This window comes from Phalangium opilio, unplaced genomic scaffold, assembly GCF_054372755.1.
Source record: "Phalangium opilio isolate 3A_F unplaced genomic scaffold, DU_Popi_V2 ptg000077l_1, whole genome shotgun sequence".
Lineage (NCBI taxonomy): Eukaryota > Metazoa > Arthropoda > Arachnida > Opiliones > Phalangiidae > Phalangium > Phalangium opilio.
The window spans coordinates 9,203,660-9,224,752 of NW_028324185.1; the positions used below are offsets into that span (position 1 = coordinate 9,203,660).

The 21,093-nt window shown below is 36.1% G+C and overlaps 2 protein-coding genes and 1 pseudogene across 3 annotated transcripts; all 3 read left to right on the forward strand.

Annotated features, from left to right (window-relative positions):
• The first annotated feature begins 212 nt into the window (after positions 1-212).
• On the forward strand, positions 213-5,209 carry LOC149657614 (uncharacterized). The gene is made up of 3 exons (XM_089844721.1): positions 213-349; positions 419-456; positions 3,258-5,209. The coding sequence occupies exon 3, from the start codon at positions 3,827-3,829 to the stop codon at positions 5,207-5,209; it is 1,383 nt and encodes a 460-aa protein (XP_089700847.1). The 5' UTR covers positions 213-349; positions 419-456; positions 3,258-3,826.
• Positions 5,210-7,184: 1,975 nt separating this feature from the next.
• LOC149657615 (uncharacterized) lies at positions 7,185-10,351 on the forward strand. 2 transcript variants are annotated; one of them, XM_089844810.1, is made up of 6 exons: positions 7,185-7,259; positions 7,918-8,091; positions 9,192-9,398; positions 9,458-9,644; positions 9,738-9,814; positions 9,894-10,351. In XM_089844810.1, exons 1-6 carry the CDS (start codon positions 7,191-7,193, stop codon positions 10,164-10,166), a joined length of 987 nt encoding a protein of 328 aa, XP_089700936.1. In that variant the 5' UTR covers positions 7,185-7,190; the 3' UTR covers positions 10,167-10,351. The 2 variants fall into 2 exon arrangements, with proteins under 2 accessions (XP_089700936.1, XP_089700937.1); XM_089844811.1 differs by having other exon boundaries at positions 9,722-9,814; positions 9,894-10,034.
• A 2,491-nt stretch (positions 10,352-12,842) lies between these two features.
• On the forward strand, positions 12,843-20,378 carry LOC149657616 (ATP-binding cassette sub-family C member 1-like; annotated as a pseudogene).
• Positions 20,379-21,093: the final 715 nt, after the last annotated feature.

Sequence of the window (21,093 nt, forward strand, 5' to 3'; positions counted from 1 at the left end):
GCGTAATTGTGATTTCAAATTTTGCCATTTAACTTGTACTCCGTATTTTAAGAGTGGCTAGCCCCTCTGATTTTAGGAAACATTTTGTGGTCTCCTACTAGGCCTAATCTTTTGGATCTTTTGAAAAGAAAATAATCCTTTGCACATACAAAAGGGAACTGGTAAGATCACGCTAGGTAGCATTCACTTCTTGGAATCGCAGGGGCAAAATCTCGCGTTACTCCAGTGCTAGAGATGGGAAACTAGGTAGATAGTTCGCGAAGTTTCTTTCATTTGAATGTCAACTTCGGTCGTGGTGCTGCGGATTTTTCGAAAAAGTCTTAACGGCAGCAAAAGTTAAAAATTGAAAGTATGTATGAGCTTTTGAAAAAATATTTTTTATATTCATTATGAGCGTCTAATATTAATATTTTTGTAGATAATTTGGCTGAATTTATTAATTTGACTTTGAAGAAAGTAAGTGGTTTAACTTTTTATTAAATATGGTTTTGCTAACTAAAGTTAGACTCGCTAGTGAATGTATACGGTAAATATATTTCACAAATGATGAGTTTATCTAATACTGCTTCCAACTATCAATTACACTAGCAATAATTATTTATTATTGAACCCGTACGACTTAGTTTACTTAATGTTTAGATTATGATTGTTTTGATCCTGGGTTTAAGCCAGTTACGTAACTTACTCTCAAGGCACAAACAGTTCAAGGTTTATCAAAGATTTTATTTCTGTATTCCCGTGTAAATACTGCTAAGTTTAAATGTTAAGGATAATAACATAACTATGAATACGAGTAAATCCCAAATTTTTCTATTTGAGTGTCTTATGCACTTTAAATAATTATTTAGAGGGAATTACTATTTTGTATGCTTGCGTGAGTGAAACGATGAATTTTAATTGAATACGATGAATGGTCGCTGATTGGCTAGATTATTTTCTCGTTCTAAAAAAATTCCATGTAAATGTTTTGGGAAAATGGAGTTAGGCTTAGAGAGCTGAAATGCATACTATTGCAATTAATTTTAAATAAACGCGAACGTTTTGAGTGAGTTATTCAAATGTTTTGGGCTTATTTTAACAGTTCTTGTGGTATTTTATTGTATCAGCTAATATTTTTCATGCTAAAATGTAGGCGAGTGAGCGCTGATTTGAGGAAGCTTAAAGAACTTTTGTAAAAGGCTTTGTAAATTTGAGCTGGGAAGGATTGAGAGCATATTATAAGAAACACGACTAAAATCACATACGGTGTGGAAAAAATCATGATTTGTAGTATAGGTTTCCGAAAGTTAGTGTTGTTGTAGCGGGTTGTCTCTTCTGTTTTACTAGAGAGTTTAAGAATTCAAACCGCAAACGTGTACATCGTTCCTACAAATCCTAGCTAGCTGTTGTGTCTTAAAATTTAGTGCATAAAATTATTTTTAGTGTTGCTATTTAAAATTAAGACACATCATTTCGAACTTGAATTTAATAGTGCAAGGAGGTGGAAACTTTTAGTTGTATTTCAAAAAAAGTTATTTTATTTACACTAAAAAACTATTTAAAGTTTTACTAGGGAGTTGCTAGTTCAAAAATTTATAAGGGTACTATAGGGAGAGGGCGTTAGTCAGGGAGGGAAAGAACATCCGACGTCATTTTATACCTCTACTTAGGGGAGCGTTTGTAGGCGCGATACTGAAATTCCCACGTTAGGGGGATGGAATCGAGGTAAGAGATATAAGCCTATGACGTCGCAAGAATGGGTTTGCCCTCTCCCTATAAGGTGGAGACCCTTTGGTCAGAGAGCTACGAATGGAATGCACATACTTTCCCTTTCTCGCCAAGCCTTTATAGAAGGCATCATTGACGTCATCGTCTTACGGGGGCTTTCACCTTTGCCTCGCAGGCGAGATGCGGGTGCGGTTTTTGGAAAGTTTTGGGGTACCGCTTTTTGGCTCATGACGTCAATGATGTTTATCAGGGGTTTTGGGGAAAATTTGGAGTTTTACGTTGGGTGGTTTTGAAGGGGTCTTGGCGTTTTAGGAAAAGTTTGATGTGGTTTTCGTATTGGGGTTGGCTTCTAAGGGATTGGGAATTTTGTTTTTCTCTTATTTTTTAAGGTTTGAATACATGTTTACAAAAATTTTGGATTTGACATTAAATTTTACATAGTTTACAAATTGATTATTTCGCGTGAATTATTTACACAATTACTTAACACCAGGTGAGGGGTGTGTTAAGTTGTCATTCAAGAAAAAAGAAGTTTCTGGAAAAAGACCCCCAGTATAGGTTGTCAAATTTTTGGTACTCGTAGACGTGAAAGATTAGCGCCTTTGCCTGTATAAAACTTTTCGTTCGCCATTGAAAGGAATGTGAAAGGGAGAGAATTGTGGTGAAGTGACATTTTTCGTTTCTTACTTAAAAAGAAGGGATAGTAAGATTAAGCTATACACTCTGCCTTTAAAATTCCTCTCACCCGTCGACAATAATGATTTCACGCTTTCAAAACCGCTCCCTATTTCAAGATTCAAAGAAATCGAGGGGAATATTTAAAGCAATAGCAAGTATACTGAGGTTATTTTTAGAATGGTCTTAAGGCACTGGAATATAAAAATTATAGCATAAGCAAATTTATTGAATGCTCGTGACCCCGGGAAGTGTACTAGGGTTAGGTTTGCATTGTTAAAGGCTTCGTGGCGTGGGGCTACTCATTCAAGTAGTACTATTATTGAAGTATGGATTACGGGTAATAATTTGAGTATTGTTAAAGGTTGCGCATCGAGGGGCTACTCTCTCAAGTTTTCTGTTTGTGTCACATTATTACAATTATAAAGGAGGGTTAATTATTCAAGTAAACATTATGGGTAATCATTTTAGCACAGTAAAAATAGCGCATCGAAAAGCTAACCATTCTTTCTGTGCTTCAATTATGGGTATACTTATGCGGTACAATTAATCGTTTTATCACAGTTAATAGCTTCGCCTCATGGGGGTAATCACTCATGTTTTCTATTTGTGTCGCACTTATATAATTATAGCAGGAGTAAATAAATTGAAATTAGGATTACAAGTAATCATTTTAGCACACTTTAAGATAGCGCATCAAGGGGCTATTCACATATATTTCCCTACGCATGTTAAGTACGGTACGATGTGGCTTGTATTATATGAACAACCCTTGGGCCAACTTGTTGAATTTTGCCTGCTTGATATTTTGCGGTTCGTGCGCACTCGGGCCACTCAAGGCGAAACATATTAACCTCAATCTAATTTTCTTAAAGGGAGGATGAAGTGGAAAATGAATTGCTTTTTATTTGACTGTAGAGTGAATTAAAAATCAATTGATTTTCGATTTCACCCTCACTTTAAACATGTTATCTATATTCAAGATGCCTTTTTTCTGGAAAATGCACTTATAAGGTAAACCCGCGGAGAATGCTGTAGGGTGTGACACCGAGGTTGGAGAGAGAAAAGTGTGACATTTCAAGATCGTGCCTAAACAAAACATTCGGGGTTTCTAATGGTTAGCAATGAACAAAGACTCCTCATCTAGCGTGGGTTCGTTAACTCTGGTTCACAATGTTGAGGCTAAAAGTTTATTAAGGATCCTCGGCAGTTCGTTAAGTCGAAGATAACAGTATAAACAACGTTTTCGCAAGTGCAAAACTGGCCGTTTTTGTGCGAATAACACTTACATAAAAGCTTATGGTTAAATAATATGAATTAAGACCACTAGCGCGTATCGCCCGTTTAATACTTCGGTCTATAAAACTTTTCATATTAAAGTAGATTTAATGTGAGCTTAACCGACAGTAAATGAGTTCTACATTTTTGAAATTGGTTAAAGACAATGGCGACACAAAGCTTGTACCAATGCTCCATTTGCGGAACTAAAAGGACGATTTTACTAAAGTCTCTATCCCATATTAGAATTCTCCATTCACCACAAACAAGATTTCAAGTGTCGTGTCCAGTTCAAAATTGTAATAACACTTTTAAAAATTTTCAGTCTTTAAAAAAGCATGTATACAGAAAACATGCCGAACTAGTAAAGTCAAATGCTAGATTAGACTGTGGACTAATTCGCGAAAACAGTGAAGTTAATTTCCAGCCTGATTTAATCGAAAATGAAAGTATCGTTCCTAATTATAACGATAACATTTTCGAAAATGAGCAGATTATTCACGGTGCCGGGGAAACGGAATTGCATAGGCTGAGAAAAAATGTAGCACTCTTTTTGTTAAAAATAAGGGAACAGCATCAACTTCGTACATCAGTTGCCCAGAATATAGCCAATGATTTCAATTTAATTTTAGAAAGTTGTTTGGATCTGCCGAAAGAAATTCTATCAGATAATCCAGATCTGACAACTTCCATAACTGGGTTAGTTAAAAGTGAACACACTCTCCACGCGTTTTGCAAAAAAACACTGAACCTTGTTGAGCCTGAAGAGTACGTACTAGGAGTTAAATATTTTGGACATCGAGAAATAAAAGACACTGTTCTAGTAGTGCCAATTAAGAGAGTTTTAAAAATGCTATTGGACCATGATGATATTTGGAAAGAAATAATAGAGGATAAAACAAATGTAGATATGAAAGTGGGGAAAAATAGTGATGTATTATCAGATTTTACAGATGGGGAAATATTCAAGAGGAATAGTTTCTTTAACACTAAAACAAATAATGTTATTTTAAGACTTAAATTTTACTTAGACGAAATTGAGCTATGTAATCCACTGGGTGGGAAAAAAGGCAAAAACAAAGTTACCTTGTTTCATTTTACAATTTTAAATGTTACTGACCATAGAAGAAGCAAGTTAAGTCAAATATATCTACTAGCGGCATTTAAATACAGTCACGTCTCTAAATATGGCTATGACAAGATATTACAACCAGTTATTGACGACCTTATATCCCTCCAAAACGAGGGTATTTTAATTGAAAAACACAGCACAGTAGTTAAGGGTGCAATAGCAGTCATTTCTGCTGATAATCTTTCTGCTCATTCGTTCGGTGGTTTTACGCAAAACTTCACTCAGAACCGTATCTGTCGGGTGTGCATGGCTCGTAAAGAAGATATTGGTGAGATGTTCAATGAAAACGACTTTGAGTTAAGAACTGAAGTTGTACATAAATATCACATAAGAGAAGTGGAAAAAATAAGGGCAATGCAACCATTTACGGTGTTGATAGGGCTTGCTCCTTCAGTACAATACCTAACTTTAAGATAACGGAATCATTCCCCCCTGACATAATGCACGATTTATTGGAAGGAGTAGTACCAAGTGTTTTGAAATTAATTATAAGCGTTTTTATTAAGTCCGGAATCTTTTCTTTGGACTATCTTAATTCTAGAATTGAATCTTTCCCTTATGGCGAGTTAAATCGAAAGAACAAGCCCGTTTCGGTCCATAAAAGAATCCTCACGGATGGAGGTAGAATCTGTGGAAGTGCATCGCAAAAGAAATGCCTTTTTCATATTTTACCACTTATTCTAGGAGATGTTATATCTGATCTTGATAAGCATTGGGAACTTTTAATGTTTTTAACCGAGATTTTGCAAATTATTATGTCACCAATTATATCAAAAGATTGGCTGCCATACCTAAAATATAAAATAACAGATTTTTGTGAAGCACAAAAGCATCTTTTTCCCGCCGCTTTTGTTCCCAAAGTTCACTTTTTAATACATTACCCTAGATTAATAGATGAATATGGTCCCCTTGTTAAGGTTTGGTGCATGCGATTTGAAGCCAAACATCAATATTTTAAAGTGATGGCTGCAAAATCAAGAAATTTTAAAAATATTGTTAAAACTATATCTATGCGGCATCAGAAACTTCTTTTTTGGTTGCAAAGTGCAGGAAATAGTTTTGAACAAGATAATGATGTAGGAAAATGCACAGAAATAAAACTAAAAGAAATACCAAAGAGTTTAAGGGAAACAATAATTTTTAAATTTCATCTCAAAAATGATGACTACATTATAAAGACTAAGTACTTGATAACTAGAAGTATTAAATTCGCAAACAGTTTTTTTTTCGTTCTCGGACTTATGGAGGGTGAAGATATTCCTATTTTTGGCAAGGTTATTTATGTTTTGAAAATTCAACATGATTGGATTATTTGTATTAGAATCTATCAAACACTAAGTTACTGTAAACATAGGGCAGCTTATTCAGTCAAAGAATTAAACGTATGGAAATTGTTGGATCCGAATAGATTTACCTTGCATCATGTTTATTACCCTCCCTTGCATTCATTCAAATCTCGCGGAGAAGAATATCTTAAATTAGAACACTGGCTTTGTTAAGCTGTCCATCATTTTATTTCAAATTTCTAGTATGGATGAGAACAATTGTGATTTTAAATACCATGTCACATTTGATGAAAGTAAACAAGTAGTTGATGTGGCCTCGGACATTTCCGTAAATGACCTCAAAGAAAAAATCTCAATCATCTTCGGAAAAGACTTGAAATTTCTACAAGTCTATGAAGATTCATGGAATGATTGGATCAATATTGAGCCATGTGGAAACATTCCTCCAAATAAATCAAAACTGCGCGCTGTGCCATTACCCACTTCGATTTCATCAAGCTTCGAAATTGCTAGTTCACCAAGGTAAGATAAATAACGCCTTTTAATTTCATCAATTCCTTTTTTCTTAAAACTGGCGTCATTAAAACTTTATTAGCAGAGTTATTTTATTTAGAAGCGGATTTTTTTTATATTGAGCAGCATTCCTCTGTAAAAACTAAAAAACTTTATAAATAAGTTTAAAAATTAATTGGCCATTTTAGTAGTAATTAGGATTTATTAAAATATATGTGCCTTTCTATTTTGGATTTCTAGTTGCAACTTTGAAACTAGCGCTAGTTCTAAAAGCGCACAATCATCCAATACATCGGCCTGTGGATCTAATGACACAGAAGAAGATTTTGAGACAACAAACGATAGAGATGTTTGTGATGGAGAGCTACCTATCAATTACTCTATTCCCAAGTTTACGGCGGAAGTAGAAAAATTGATTAAGAATAAAGATATTTCAATATTTGGGAAAAAAATACCGAGGAAAAATTCTTTCAACTCTATACGAGGATATGAGATCATATGTGCTGTACGTATCTCTGCAACTGTATAACAAAATTATAATAGACACTTTTTACAACCTAAAAGTTTTCTTAAGATACACCACGTCTGATGAATATAAAATGGTTGCGATGAAGCTTGTGCAAAAATACCCTTTTCTGGCTGATAAAGTTTCAAAACGTTCAAAATACGTGAGTGCATATTATTGTTAAGCAGAGTTTGTCAAAAATATAGGCCATATTAACCCAGAGATGGGCCGATATATCGGTATCGTTTTAAACCGGTATCGGATCATATATAGAGATATGCCAATTCTAAAGCCATATCGTTATCGGTACCAATATGTGGCTAAACTGATATATCGGTATCGGTTAAAACTGGTATCGGTCCATCGCTACCATAATGTGACGTCGAAAATTATAGAAGTGCCTGAAATTTTTAGTTATTAATTCACACTTAACCAGCTTATTACAATCTCATTAAACACGAACTGAATGAAAGGTAAGAAAATGCTCTTTCTGTTTGTGGCTGAGGAAGATGGTTAGAGGATTATTAATACCACATTTAGAGAGCGACATGACAGTCTTTAGTCTATACTTATCATCTCGAATATTTACGTGACACAAATAAGGCTTACCAGCCAGTATCCACTGCCTTACAAGAATAGTTAGCTTAAATGAAAATGATCGAGCTCCGCAAGCTTAGGTCAACATGGCACCAATAAAATAATTTAACACAAACTCCACCCACAGTTTCTATCTTTCAGCAAAATAATTCCCTGTCAATATTTATTAAAAGAAATTAATTATTATTTAAAAGAAAATAATGGATGTATAAAAATATTTTTAGGCAAATTGGGTGGTGTCTTTAAAGCAAAAGTTCAAACACGAGCGCATGCCTTTGACAAGTGAGAAGAAAGTATTGGAAATGAAACAAAAATACAAATCTACTGAAAAGTGTGGAAGGAGAAAAAGTGTGGAGACGGAGGTTTTGGAGAAATTAACCAAGCAAAGGCAAATACAGGTAGAGAAAACTAATTTGTTTTTAACTAAGGATGCACCGATATGGGTACAGCCGATATATCGGCCGGCCGATATATCGGAAATTCGCGGCCGATATATCGGCCGATATTATCGGCCCATAAAAAAGTAATATTTCTCCATGAATATCGTTTCCAAGAGTAGAATCAACATTATTTAGGACCATTTACGTTTTTACTTCGTTTTATTAGAGACATGTTTCACATCTCTTTCGTTTAATGTGGTACCGCTAAATATTTTAGCCCAAACCCCCTTCCTTAAAAAGTGGTGTGGTCTAATTTAGTTTTTAGTAAAAATACAGCTCCGTTCTTTGTTCAACAAAAAGTAGCGTTATAAGCAAAATTTTGGAGCACAAGTGAAAAGTTCAGAGTGTACATTAGTGACACGTACCAAACGCATTAGAGAGCGTCAGTGTCGTCTTTGATTGTTTGTGGGAGGTATGGGAAACTAGGGGAATTATTTACTCATAGTCAATAGTCATGAACAACGGGATAAAACTGACATTCTGGAAAACATTGCATTTTTAAAGGGAAATCTTAAATTTGGGGAATAAATTAGTTGTGATATGTTTCAATTAGTATTCATTGAGTACCTTATGTCTTGTCAAATTTTTCCCTGAAATATCGGTTTACATGAAGCCGATATTGGCCGATACCGATATGAAAAAAATAGGCCGATACATCGGCCGATATACCGATAACCGATATATCGGTGCATCCCTATTTTTAACTTGTTTAAGGGAAATTTGAGTATATTTATTTGATGCTGCGCTAGAAATTATATTTTATTCAATAAGGGCAATCTATCATTACATTCTTTGATTATGGTGCTTTTTTGCACAGTACTAAATGCCTAAAGACATCTTAAAGATAATTAAGAACATTTGAAAGATATATTAAAGTTCTTGCGACCTCATGAGCCAGATTAAATCTATGCATTTGTCTAATGCCAAAGATAAAAAAATTCTCCAAATGGAAACTAGGCTTTATATTATAATTTTTTAAGATGAAGCCGTCTAGGCCTAAAAATCGAGTTTATTGCACAAAAGAACAACGTCGATTTAATGGCACTTGCAATTTTTAGGAAGAAAAATCATATGATGGTGAAGATGCACATAGCATTGATTTGCGCATCGAAGTGATGAACAAAGAATTGAAGAAAGGGAAGCCTGATGAAAATGTTATAAAAGAAAAAATGGAGAAAACCTTTGCTTTCAGACGGGAATTTTGCTTCAAAAGTATGATTTCAGTAGTTTTGGAAAAGTTTCCAGGGTTGTTGAAGGAAAATGAGGTAAAATATTTTACTTAATTCGAGAAAAATGTTTATGAGTTTCTTTTTATATGTTTTAGTTAATTGAAGAGCTAGCCAGAATTTGCGGCAAGACAAATGGCGCTGACCTTATGCACACTTTTGTGAGCCATTTTATGCAAATAAAAAAGAAGGTTCTAGATTTAGCAAAATCAAAATCCAACGCCAAAAATATCATGAATTTGTTGGAAAAGAAGAAAGAAGTTTTACTGGAAAGCGAGTTTGAAGGTATTTTTTTTGTAAAATCATTCCGTTGGGTGGCGGGCTCTAGAAATTTTTAAATGGTAAATTGCAATTTTTAATAGTCTATTATCAAAACAGGAATCGAAATGGATGCCGCGATATTGCTCTTATGCCTTCTTCTTTCAGAAAATCCTAAATACTTCTACAGTCATGGGGTAAGTTAATAGTAATTTTTTAAATTCCAGTTCCTTGCTTCAAAAGGTTTCCAGATAAGATAAACCACACTTTTTCCAGACCGAATCGGAGTTTCCTACACCCACAATACTCTTCTTAGATGACGATTTCTTTACATCAGAAGTAGTGCTGAAAATTGAAAAAAACACCACTATCTATTGCACTTCTATTCGAAAAGCAGTTCTGTGCTTGTTCAGCACTTATTACACTTTCAATTTCAAATATGCAGCAAAACTCTCTAGAACACTGGAATATTTTCAAAAAGTAATTTTTAAATTGGATTCCAAGAAAATATCGATTTCTGTTGCAAATCTTGTGAACAAGTTAGTTTAGCAGTAAATTTCGTGAAAAAAGTTTTGTATTTTGAATTTAAATCACTCTTGTATTTTGATTTAAAATCACTTGTATCTTGATTTAAAATGACTTTTGTATTTTGATTTAAAATGACTTTTGTACTTTAATTTAAAATCACTTTTGTAGTTTCGAAAAAACCCTTGCGGATTAGAGACAGAATATGTTGTTTGAAAAATAAACCAATTGGGATTAAAACTACGACAAATTGAGCCTAAAATTAAATCCTACTGGGATTATAATTAAAACCTATTGGGATTAAAATGAGAACCTATTGGGATTAAAATGAGAACCTATTGGGATTAAAATGAAAACCTATTGGGATTACAATAAGAACCTATTGGGATTACAATAAGAACCTATTGGGATTACAATAAGAACCTATTGGGATTAAAATAAGAACCTATAGGGATTACAATAAGAACCTATTGGGATTGCAATAAGAACCTATTGGGATTACAATAAGAACCTATTGGGATTAAAATAAGAACCTATTGGGATTAAATTAAGAACCTATTGGGATTACAATAAGAACCTATTGGGATTAAAATAAGAACCTATTGGGATTAAAATAAGAACCTATTGGGATTACAATAAGAACCTATTGGGATTAAAATAAGAACCTATTGGGATTAAAATAAGAACCTATTGGGATTACAATAAGAACCTATTGGGATTACAATAAGAACCTATTGGGATTAAAATAAGAACCTATTGGGATTAAAATAAGAACCTATTGGGATTACAATAAGAACCTATTGGGATTACAATAAGAACCTATTGGGATTACAATAAGAACCTATTGGGATTACAATAAGAGCCTATTGGGATTACAATAAGAACCTATTGGGATTACAATAAGAACCTATTGGGATTTCAATAAGAACCTATTGGGATTACAATAAGAGCCTATTGGGATTACAATAAGAACCTATTGGGATTACAATAAGAGCCTATTGGGATTACAATAAGAACCTATTGGGATTACAATAAGAACCTATTGGGATTAAAATAAGAACCTATTGGGATTAAAATAAGAACCTATTGGGATTACAATAAGAACCTATTGGGATTACAATAAGAACCTATTGGGATTACAATAAGAGCCTATTGGGATTACAATAAGAACCTATTGGGATTACAATAAGAACCTATTGGGATTACAATAAGAACCTATTGGGATTAAAATAAGAACCTATTGGGATTTCAATAGGAACCTATTGGGATTAAAATAAGAACCAATTGGGATTAAAATTGAAACCTATTGGGATTCAAATTACAACCCACTCAGATTAAAACTAGAACCTATTGGGATTCAAATTACAACCCACTCAGATTAAAACTAGAACCTATTGGGATTAAAACTAGAACCTATTGGGATTAAAACTAGAACCTATTGGGATTGAAATTAAAACCTGCCGTGATTAAAATTAGAACCTGCCGTGATTAAAATTAGAACCTGCCGTGATTAAAATTAGAACTATGGACAGATTTAACTAAAACTTACCATGGTTTTATCATGAACCTTATATGGTTATGAAATAAACCTTCTAAGGTTCCAGAAAAAACTCTAATGAAACGGTTCTAAGTGAGTCAAAATAAGGTTGAAAATAGGGGACATGGGTTAAGAACCCCTTTCCCAGCTAAACTGAACCTTTTTTTCTAAGAGTGTATAAGTCTTTATTCCTTTCCATGCGTCGAGGATTTCAGTCTATTTTTCGTTTCTTCTAGACCATTTCGGTTCCGTTCCGATCCTAGTTGAAAGTTCTAGAGATGCTTTTGACACGATTTGTTCTTTATCCCACTTCTGATATGTAAGAACCACACACTTTATTCCGTTTAGGGTTAATTTTTATAACCGCTTTTAAAAATAACGACCGTTAGGGTCAAAACATTTTTAAGAACTCCCTCGAATAGTTATAAATGTTATAAATGTGTCTTAGGGCCAAAATATTCCGTATGTTTTTGAATTAATTGTCTGCTACAAGAGGTTGGAAACGAAATCACTGTCTCTTACTTTTTGGGTTTTAAAAGATCGTGAGTGATTTCTTTTCCCAACCTCTTGTAGCTATCATTTAATTCAAAACGAAATTAAGAAAAAATTGGCACTGAAACACATTTTAGTTTTTTAATAGTGTACATACGTTACTCGCTGGGCTTTTCATTATCAATTCTAGTCTAAAAAAAAAGATTAAAAAGCCGTTGAAATCCATTTTTAACTCTAATACTCGTTAAGCCTAGGCTAATTATAAGCAGACGATACGTATTTTTAAAGAGAGGCTCCAGACGCGATTTCCCAGATCTCCTTTCGAGACTTTGCAGCCACGCTATTGGTTGGAAAATAAAGCTCAAATTTCCTACGAGAGGTGGCACTGGCGTAATGATTTTGGTTAATAACCGTGACGTTCGCGGATCCCATTGCCCTCTACATTATGGAAGCTAGCGTCCGAGACTCCTTTGTCATCTGCTCCTGCTCCTGCTCCTACCCTAATGATGTCTTTCTCATCGAGAAAAGGGTTTAATTGTAGGAGACTAGACGTTTTCCCTACAATTCCTCAGTCTTTGAGGTCTTCAAGTTCTTGCCAATAGTTTTCTCTTTGAGCTTGACGAATCCAATATTCCTGCGCTTCTTTTATTTCTTCCGTGGTTAGAGGAGTCATGTCCTTTGCTGTTAGATTTAAATCTCGTTCAGCTGGATTGCGAGAATTTCTGTTGAATCTAAACGACCATGCGGTTACGCGTAAAACTCTATCCAATTTGCTGTATCTTTTGATGTCAAGGATAGATTTTGACTTTTCTACTACGCCGCTTTTCATAATTATGAAACTGTAGTTTGTAACATTAGATAACGGTAACTAATTTCAGGTTTTAAATCATTTAGTACAAAACAATTTGGCTACAAAGAGTTATTGTTTTTAGAAAAAGAACCGTACAGGATTGTCACGTTGACCTTCCCTTCTATTGGAACGTCTCAAATTTACTCAAATCTACTAAGTTATTCTTTACAGACGCACGTGTCGGTAAGAAGAATTGCAAACTTATTGAGTCGTGGCGAAACCAAGAATTACGTGGAGCAAATGGCTAGTGACGTCCAGTTAGGTACGTCAATTAAATAGGGACTTGAAAGAACGAGATAGGTTTCTTATTATTTTTATCAAATTGAATATAAATTTTTTTCTACTCAAATTTCAGCAATTGAGATTAAAAAAGGAATGTTTACTTGGAACCTGGATGAGAAGGAAGCGCCGTCTCTTCGGGACATCAATTTAAAAGTGTCGCGCGGCTCGTTGGTGGCCGTGGTTGGTCCAGTGGGTTGTGGCAAGTCTTCCCTTTTGTCAGCTCTGGTTTCCGAGATGCAAAAGATGGTGGGGGAAGTGAGAGTGGCCGGGAGAGTTGGATACGTCACTCAACAACCCTGGATCCAGAACGCCTCACTCAGGGAGAACATACTCTTCGTCGACGACATGGACCTGGAAAGATACAACAGCGTCATAAGCGCGTGCGCCCTACAACCATACCTCGACCAACTACCCGCTGACGACTTAACGGAGATCGGAGAAAGAGTATGTATCATTGAAACCCAAAAATGTTGAGGGAGAACAACGATATTGTGAAGACAATTTTTATTTTCGCCGAATTAGCGTAGGGGTCCGTTTAATGACCTTGAAATTTTCTAAAACATAGGTTATTCTCCCAGATTTCTTAGAAACGTTTAAAAATAAAGTGCTAGCGGGTGTGATGAAATGGGGATGGGAAAGCCGGAGGCGAATGAAAATACAATATTAAATTTCATAATAAGTAACACTAAAGCATGGTTCCCATACGGTGCGATTTAACACGATTAAAATATCAAGTCCTTGGATACGCTAAAATAATCACAACAGTGGATATGCTGATAGTTAACTAACACATTCCCTATGAACGCGTTGACTTTCGCTATACTCGAAAAACCTGGCGTAACGACGTTTTTTTCTTTATTTTTTTCTTTTCATAATTCCATTGATGGTAATGTTTTAGTACTAATATTATATGATAGGGTATCAACTTGAGTGGTGGTCAGAAGCAAAGGGTCAACGTGGCCAGAGCAATTTATCGCGATGACGATGTTTACCTCTTTGATGACCCAGTGGGGGCGGTTGACTCGCATGTGGCCAAACATCTCTTCAACGAAGTCATCGGACCAAAGGGATTACTTCGAAAGAAAGTAAATAACGCTACTCATAAATTTTCTAAGAAAGCGTGCTTTAATCAAAATGAAGTGTCGACGTTTCCGTTTCGTTTTCGTGTCTTTACTGTGAAATAAATACTTATTTAATAAATCTAAATTGATTTACATTTAAATTCAGCAAATTCAATAATAGTGGCTCGAAACAAGTTCAAAATTCATTAATGCTCAGCATGATCTAAGTTTCTAGCCAAGGCAAAAAACCCTTTTGAGTTACTGTCTTTTGAAAGTTGCTTGTTTTTCATAGTTCTTTGTTCACTCGGCAAATAGTTTTTCAATCTATTACAGACGAGAGTTTTGGTAACGCACAACTTGAGCTTCATCCGAGATGTGGACGAGATCTTCTTCATGAATAATGGACGAATCATCGAGAGGGGAACCTATGACTAGATCATGAGTCGTCAGGGATTGGCCAAGGATTATTTCGCGCAGCACATGAGCGACGAGAACAAAGCGGAACAGTCGTGAGTAAATTTTGAGCTATTTATATACAATTTCTACCTAACAAACAAGTGAATTTCAATGTGGACAACCTCCATGCGTCGTTTAGTGTTGCTTTAAAAATTTTTAAATTGATTCCATCAAGTTGAAAACGCTTTACTAATTTATGTATTTTGGTAATGCACTTTTTATAGTATGTTAAATATCAACGTTTCAAGATATCATATTGGTTCCCAAGGAAAAGTCTCAGATAAAGACGAGGGAAAACTCGTGACTAAAGAAAAGCTCAAAGAGGGAAATGTATGTACCCTTTTATATACCAGTGAACACAAAAATAGATTTGTGCTCCCTGAATACACGAGGAGAGTTTCGACTTTTCTTGGCTCATTTCTCTACACATTTTTTCTCGTTATTCTGTTTTCGGATATTTGCAGATATCCGAATCACAATACCAAGAATATTTTGAAGCGTATGGCATAACATGGTTTGCGACCATCGAAGAATCAATGACCAGTTCTGCAGTCTTTAATTTCGCGTCCGTGTACTGGCTGTCTCTCTGGTGCGCGAACTCAAAGGAAGATTTTAACGGGAACCAAGACTTGAGGACAATCCGTATAGTAGTTTTAGCCGTGCTTGGCCTATGCCAAGCCATTTCGGCATTTAACACGATAATCATGAACGTCTTTCGCTGTCTTCGGGCGGCAAACTGTCTACATGGGAAAATGCTCGATACCGTATCTCGTTCTCCCATGTCCTTCTTCGACACGACCCCCGTTGGAAGGATTCTTAATCGTTTCTCCCAAGACATCGACTTCCTCGACCAGCAATTACCTCCAGTGTTATCGCTAACCAATAGAGCATTGATATTTTTTGTTGTTCTCACATTAGGAATTACAATATATTTACCATTATTCTTAATTCCCTGCATTGCGGTTTTCGTTGGATACTTTTTACTTCAGGTATGAACTATTTGAGTCTCCTGTCATAAGTTGTTATTCAGTATCACTCTGAATCATTAGTAATCGTGGTTAAACACGGAATTCGGTGTATCCAGTGAGAGATTGCCTCTTTTTATCTTTAATAACATGGGAGTCGTGTTTGGAGCGCTTCAACTGATACTTTTTGAAAATAGAAATTATTCCAATCTATATCTATACAAGAAGGGATTTATATAAGAAGACATAAGTCGCGAGAATTTACGCTTCTACTCTAACGCCGGTGTCAGTGGACAAGTACGCCTCACACTTTCATGCCCGTTATTGCTCTGCGCTTTCCTATCGGGATTGGTCATACAGACGCGAATGATGTATTCCGACTAGAGAAAAAACAAACTTCGATCAAAGAAAACCGAAAATGGAGGCTGCCCGCGGTGCTGAAACGGTACGACGGTTCTTTTTAATTGCCATGAGCAAGTTAGTTGATTTTGAATATATGTCTCTACGTGAAAATCGTTCGTTTTATAATTATTTCTAAATCGAATCAAGTGTACTATACTTATGATTTCGTGACCAAACGAAGGCTTAACGAAAAGGTAAAAGAGATGGATGGTGGAAAACATAATGTAAGATAAAATATTAAGTCCCGCCTCCGTTTCAAACCCCCACCCATAAAGGGGGGGGACTGTCGACTATCACGCGCGCACCGGACGCTCTCATATGCCTTTATATATAAATCCCTTCTTGATCTATATAAATTAAAGTCCTCACTGACTGATAGTCAACACCCAGCCCATCTAGAAGGCTGAAAATTTGCAGCAACGTTTCATAAGTAGTAGTCGCGTACCAAGAAAGATTTTTTCCAATCCGCCACTACTTTAAAAAATAGCACCCAGAAATGTAAAAAATATTCTCTATGCACCAAAGTTCGTGCATTTCAACCGATTTCACTAATATTCAGTACCCTGGTTTCCTTTAACCTATAGACGGGCTAAATGGTCTCTTGGGTTCGATTTGCTGCCATCTTTTTAAATGGCGGCCACAAACTTAAAAACCCTTCTTTATGGAATAATGTCCGCTTGAAAAGTAATAAAAATGTCCCGACGGGCTGACAGGCAAGGCCGAGTGCCTTCGCCCCTAGGGTGCTACAAAAATACTAGTCATCAGTAAAATCTACCCATACTTTATATCATTTTGTTGGAAGTTCTTATTACGCGCGTGGGACGCTTGTTAACAATAAAAAAGCATTGAAAATCCATTAAAGCGGCGGAAGAGAGCCCTTGGCGCCATGACTGTACTAAGATATTTCCCCCAGAACTTTAGAATAACTACAAATCTTTGAAATAGTGAACCGCTTAAGAAGTGCTCTGGCCTACTGGCACTAATGTTGTAGAATACACGCGTACTTTCGCTCACTCCGGGGAAATTGCTTAATAACATAGCATTTGAACTTAAGAGTTTCCCATATCCATGGCAGCGTTTCCTGAAGTCGAGCATTCGTCAATTCAAGCGAATTACAAGCTTGAGAAATTCCTTCTTGTTTTCGCACGTGAGAGGATCAGTGGCTGGCAGTACTGTCATAAGAGCATGTGACGTCGTAGAGAACTTTGAAGGACACTTCCGAAAACTGATTGACGAATGCAATGCAGCTAATTATATGATGAACATGGCGCAAAGGTATCTCATTCACTAAATTTTATAGCATCTACACTAAATTTTTACCTTGGGTTGAAACGCCCGGTGGATACAAAGCAAAGCAGGAATTCTAAATCGCTACTCATTTTCTCCAACTCAATTATAAAATGCAATTTCTTTCCAGGTGGCTGACAGTACGCTACAATATCTTGGGCAATTTCTTGATGTTTTGCACCGCAATTTTCATAATTTTTGCAAAGGGACTCTGTCACCTGACTATGTAGGACTGGTCTTGGCTAATGCCGATCGGGTAAGAGCCTCCAATGAAGTCGAAGCTAGTGAATTAATATATTTTTCGCAAGCTAAAATCTCTGATAAGTTAACTCTTGATAAGGAAGGCTTTTCTTGGCTTCAAAGTGAAACGTCGCTAAAGTGTTTTATGTGCAAGGATTGGGATGGAAAATAGATGTTAGTGGGACGACACAAAAAGGACCAATAGTTATTGAATTACCGAAGATTTTCTAGAGTTGGCAGAGAATGGAGAGGTTTTAATAGTAGATATTCATAGAGCGACGATGTAATTTTAGTAAGGAATAGAAGCTAGTTTGGCCGCCATACTGGTACGTTTTCATGAACACGTTTTATTCACGTTTCATGATGTGGCATTGAAAAGCCCTTTTAAGAACTTGATTTGCGTTCTTATGCTAATGAACTTCTATGCTTTTAAAATTTAAGACCAAAGATTTTGGTCATTTAACAATTGTATAACCAATTATTCAATTAGCAAATATTCAACAAATTCATTGGTGAGAAAGGGCTGTAAACTGTAAGTTTTGCGAAAAAAAACAAGTTCATATCGCGATTAATTGAGAATGTTTTCCTTCCTTCGAGATTTAAATCCCCATCCATAAGTTTTCTTTTTTTTGTGATGAGCGGCTCTACAAAAGTATACCAACACAAACGCCTTTTATTTGGTCGCTTTTATTGAATTTTTGGTGATCGAACGCAGTCCGAACTTATAGAATCGCATCTAATCGATTACGGGTATATCTTGTTTCCTCTGCCCATTTAAAGCCGCAATTTTTCGATTTTAATTATTTTACTCATTAGAAAATTACTTTTCACCTATCCGTGTGACAACTACGTCACGGAGAGGTATTACACCGGACATGTCCTTCCAGTGATGATCAATCAGAATGTGAACACTGAAGACATAATATGAATTAAAATTTGTTTTGTTTTTCGTGTCCACTATATAGAGATTTTAAAGGTTCAGAGTGAGTCTAAAGTTCTATTTAAATGAATAGTTTTACTATGAGTAATACTATGATTAAAGTGTATAGACGGCTAATAGTTCGCGGTTGTTGAAGCTTCCATTCTTTTGAGCACATTCAGTCACGGTGCAGCTATCTTTCGTTTGTTAACAGTCATGGTCTCAAACTAAGAATTTGTTTGAGGCATAACGAGAGGATAGTGATTACTCGAAAACCTACTTCCGAGCATAAGCGTTAGCGCTTGCGTTGTCAATTAAGAGCCACGATTTAATATTTAGGTAAAACGTTTTGTAGTTTTTCCTGCTCTCGAGTCGAAGAAGTATTATTTTCATTTCCCAACTAGATCGATCTATCTTTTGCAAAGTTCAGTAAACGATGTCATAATTACAGGCAAAATAGTGGAAATACTAGAAAGTGCAGGTGCAGTAAATAGGCTTAGATCTCGTACTTGAATTCTTGCGGCTCGAGATAGGATGTCTGGAAAAGTTGTTACTATACGGAGGAAACGGATATGACTTGACAACTGCAGGTTGATCGAGATTTTTTGTTCCAATATATACTTTTGGAGACATACCAAGTTGTTATCAGATCTTAACCGTGAAAGCTATTGTATTCTTTAATCTAATGGACTGATAAGAAATTCTCATGAAGTTTCATAAGGATTTGTGTGGGCTTTTCGGTCACGTGGGACAAATATTTTTTTTCTACAAATAAAGTACTAATTTAAGATTTTGAAATTACAGGCTCTAAATTTTCTGAAAGCCTTTGTCACTGCCACTACGGGATTGGAATCAAATGTAGTATCTTTAGAAAGAGTTGATGAATACTGTCGTTTGAAATCGGAGGCTGAATGGGAGAACCCAGAATCTCAACCTCCATCTGACTGGCCTCAACGAGGACAAATCGTATTTCGTGACTACAGTACCAGATACCGAGAAGGATTGGATTTGGTCTTGAAGGACATAAATGTCAGGATCGAAGCCGGAGAGAAGGTGGGCGTTGTGGGGCGGACAGGCGCTGGAAAGTCGTCGCTGACGCTGGCGCTCTTCCGCCTCATCGAGGGGGTGCGTGGTCAGATCGTCATAGATGGAGTGGAAGTGAAGATATTGGGCTTGTCCGATTTGAGATCGCGGCTGACCATCATCCCCCAAGAGCCCGTCCTCATCTCGGGCACGCTCAGACTCAACCTGGATCCCTTTGGGCAACAAGACGACCAGCGACTGTGGGCTGTCCTTGAACAATCGCACCTGAAGTCCTTCGTGGCGTCACTCGAGCAGGGACTGAATCACCCCGTGGCCGAAGGAGGACAGAATCTGAGCGTTGGACAGCGTCAGTTGGTCTGCTAGGCTCGTGCCTTGTTGAGAAATACCAAAATCCTGATCTTGGACGAAGCGACGGCCTCGGTCGATTTGGACACCGACGATCTCATTCAAGAGACCATCAAGAAGGAATTCGCCGACTCTACCATCATCACCATTGCGCACAGAATTAACACCATTTTGGACTACGACAAGTCAGTTCATCTACCAATTAAAAAGGCTTAATGTGTCAAACTATCTAATGTTTTGTCCTTTACCTCTTCGTAGGGTGATGGTTCTCGATCAGGGTAGAATTTCCGAATGTTCTCTTGAAGAATGAGCAATCAATGTTTTACGATTTGGCCAAAGATGCCAACATACTCTAAACCCCCTGTATTTTAAACTTTGTAATTAGTATTCTATACATTATCAGTCCAACGAATCATTCCTTATTAATATTACCAGAAGTTAAGATAAGGGACTAGAAGTAAAGTGCTCTAGCATGCTCCTGGCCCATTCGACCGAAATGTAGCCGAATTTGGCGGTAAATTATTGCAGTAATTTGGTCTAAAAAGCCTCTATAGTTATCTTCTTATAAAAATGTTTTAGCCAATTAATGTTTTTTATATTTTGTACGTAAATATATAAAAAATTAAAGGTCATATTACACTTATAACTTTTTGGGTACTAATTAAGTTTACCCCCATTTCACCCAATTTAAAACACCCAATTCCCATTTACCCAAACCTCATTCAACCCAATTCAAAGTTCTCCTATTCTAATTAACCCAATATTGCATACCCAAAAAGACTCAAATAGAGTAGAATTTGACGGTTTTATTTATTTATTTTTTCATTCCATAAGGGATACACTTACTTGAAGTGTATAACCGCTTCCAAGAGGAAGAGACGTCCTCCTAACCGAACCAAACCTAACATAACAGTAATGTTTTGGAAAAGGCATATTATTTGAGAAGTCAATGAAGCTAAACATCCATATTTTGGAAAAGGCGTAACATTGTTAAATGATTTGTAAAATATGACTAACCTAACTTAACCAAACCTAGCATAACATAACAGTAATGTTTAAGAAAAGGCATAT